Here is a 2,971-nt window from a genome sequence, read left to right as displayed (position 1 = left end):
AAGGAAGACCCGGAGAAGGAAGATCCTGAGAAGGAAGACCTTGAGAAGGAAGACTCTTGAGAAGGAAGATCCTGGAGAAGGAAGACCCTGGAGAAGGAAGAAATCAAAAGGAAGACCCTCGTGAAGGAAGACTTCCGAGAAGGAAGACCCTGAGAAGGAAGACTCCGAGAAGGAAGAACTCGTGAAGGAAGAAATGAAAAGGAAGACCTCGAGATGAGAAGGAAGACCCTAGAAGGAAGAAATCGAAAAGGAAGACCCCGTGAAGGAAGACCCGAGAAGGAAGACCCCGTGAAGGAAGACCCTCGAGAAGAAAGACCCCGTGAAGGAAGAAGACCCCGAGAAGGAAGAAATCGAAAAGGAAGTCCAGAAGGAAGACCCGGAGAAGGAAGACCCTGAGAAGGAAGACCCGAGAAGGAAGACCCGAGAAGGAAGATCCTGAGAAGGAAGACCCTGAGAAGGAAGATCCTGAGAAGGAAGACCCCGTGAAGGAAGAATCGAGAAGGAAGACCCTGAGAAGGAAGAAGACTCCGAGAAGGAAGATCTCGAGAAGGAAGACCCCGTGAAGGAAGACCTGAGAAGGAAGACCCTGTGAAGGAAGAAACGAAAAGGAAGACCTGAGAAGAAAGACTCGTGAAGGAAGACCCTGAGAAGGAAGACCCTGTGAAGGAAGACCCGTGAAGGAAGACCCCGGAGAAGGAAGACTCCTCGAGAAGGAAGAAATCGAGAAGGAAGACCCCGAGAAGGAAGACCCCGTGAAGGAAGATCCCGAGAAGGAAGAATCCGTGAAGGAAGACCGTGAAGGAAGACCCCGTGAAGGAAGACCCTGAGAAGGAAGACCCCAGAAGGAAGGAATCGAGAAGGAAGACCCCGAGAAGGAAGACCCTGAGAAGGAAGACCCCAAGAAGGAAGACCCTGAGAAGGAAGACCCCGAGAAGGAAGACCCGTGAAGGAAGACCCTGAGAAGGAAGTCCCTGTGAAGGAAGAAATCGAGAAGGAAGACCCCGTGAAGGGAAGACTCCTGAGAAGGAAGATCCTGAGAAGGAAGACCCGTGAAGGAAGACTCGTGAAGGAAGACCCCGTGAAGGAAGACCCCGAGAAGGAAGCCCTCGTGAAGGAAGAACTTGAGAAGGAAGACCCTCGTGAAGGAAGAAATCGAGAAGGGAAGACCCCTGAGAAGGAAGACCCTGAGGAAGATCCTGTGAAGGAAGACCCGTGAAGGAAGACCCCGTGAAGGAAGACCCCGTGAAGGAAGACCCTGAGAAGGAAGCCTGTGAAGGAAGAAATCGAGAAGGAAGACCCCGAGAAGGAAGAATCGAGAAGGAAGACCCTGTGAAGGAAGACCGTGAAGGAAGACCCGAGAAGGAAGATCCCGTGAAGGAAGACCCCAGAAGGAAGACCCCGTGAAGGAAGAACGAGAAGGAAGACCCTGAGAAGGAAGACCCTGAGAAGGAAGACCCGGAGAAGGAAGAAATCGAAAAGGAAGACCCTGAGAAGGAAGACCTCGAGAAGGAAGACCCTGAGAAGGAAGAAATCGAAAAGGAAGACCCTGAGAAGGAAGACCCTGAGAAGGAAGACTCGTGAAGGAAGACTCCGAGAAGGAAGACTTCAGAAGGAAATGAGAAGGAAGATCCTGAGAAGGAAGACCCTGAGAAGGAAGACCCTGAGAAGGAAGACCCGAGAAGGAAGAAATCGAAAAGGAAGACCGAGAAGGAAGATCCTGAGAAGGAAGACCCCGTGAAGGAAGATCGAGAAGGAAGACCCCGTGAAGGAAGACCCCGTGAAGGAAGAAATCGAAAAGGAAGACCTCCTGAAGGAAGACCCTGAGAAGGAAGATTCCAAAAGAAGGAAGAAATCGAGAAGGAAGACCCTGAGAAGAAAGACTCGTGAAGGAAGACCCCAGAAGGAAGAAATCGAGAAGGAAGACCCGGTGAAGGAAGATCCTGTGAAGGAAGACCCCGAGAAGGAAGACCCTGTAAGGAAGACCCTGAAGGAAGACCCGAGAAGGAAGACCCCGTGAAGGAAGAAATCGAGAAGGAAGACCCCGAGAAGGAAGACCCGGAGAAGAAAGACCCTGAGAAGGAAGAAATCGAAAAGGAAGACCCCGTGAAGGAAGACCCTGGAGAAGGAAGACCCTGAGAAGAAAGACCCTGAGAAGAAAGACCCCGAGAAGGAAGAAATCGAGAAGGAAGACCCCGAGAAGGAAGACCCGAGAAGGAAGACCCTGAGAAGGAAGACCCCAGAAGGAAGACCCCGGAGAAGGAAGACCCCTGAAGGAAGAAATCGAGAAGGAAGACCCGAGAAGGAAGACCCCGAGAAGGAAGACCTTAAGAGATCCGAGAAGAAAGACCTCGGAGAAGGAAGACCCCGAGAAGGAAGATCCGGAGAAGGAAGACCCGTGAAGGAAGACCCCGTGAAGGAAGACCCGAGAAGGAAGATCCCGAGAAGAATGACCCTGAGAAGGAAGAAATCGAAAAGGAGACCCTGGAAGGAAGCCCGGTGAAGGAAGACCCTGAGAAGAAAGACCCCGAGAAGAAAGACCCCGTGACGGAAGACCCTGAGAAGGAAGATCCCGAGAAGAAAGACCACGAGAAGGAAGACCTCGTGAAGGAAGATCCCGAGAAGGAAGGCCCCCGAAGGAAGACCCCGAGAAGGAAGACCCCGTGAAGGAAGACCCCGGAGAAGGAAGGCCCCTGAGAGAAGGAAGACCCGTGAAGGAAGACCCGAGAAGGAAGGCCCCTGAGAAGGAGGACCCTGAAAGGAAGACCCTAGTGGTTGGATGACTCAGACGACAATGAAACACGAGGGTCGACGTTCTTTGACTTAACCCTGGCAGCAGCTCCTGTGAGAGAGACAGTCCGCGCGCTTTATTGTTCCTCCTGTCCACATTCATCATACATTTATATCTTACATTCGTCACACATGCATGCTCACATTCATCCAACATTCTAAGACGTTGTGAGCTGCGGACAGT

General features: G+C 51.9%; 1 protein-coding gene across 1 annotated transcript; it reads left to right on the top strand.

Annotated features, from left to right (window-relative positions):
* The first annotated feature begins 213 nt into the window (after positions 1 to 213).
* Positions 214 to 2,664, top strand: LOC121869858 (neurofilament heavy polypeptide-like). The gene is given in 5 exon segments (XM_042371424.1): positions 214 to 319; positions 936 to 1,212; positions 1,407 to 1,577; positions 1,833 to 2,103; positions 2,431 to 2,664. Coding segments are annotated over 5 exon segments (1,059 nt in total).
* Positions 2,665 to 2,971: the final 307 nt, after the last annotated feature.

This window comes from Homarus americanus, unplaced genomic scaffold (genome assembly GCF_018991925.1).
Source record: "Homarus americanus isolate GMGI-L3 unplaced genomic scaffold, GMGI_Hamer_2.0 scaffold34544, whole genome shotgun sequence".
In the NCBI taxonomy this organism is placed as follows: Eukaryota; Metazoa; Arthropoda; class Malacostraca; order Decapoda; family Nephropidae; genus Homarus; species Homarus americanus.
This window is presented reverse-complemented; position numbering and strand designations above follow the sequence as displayed.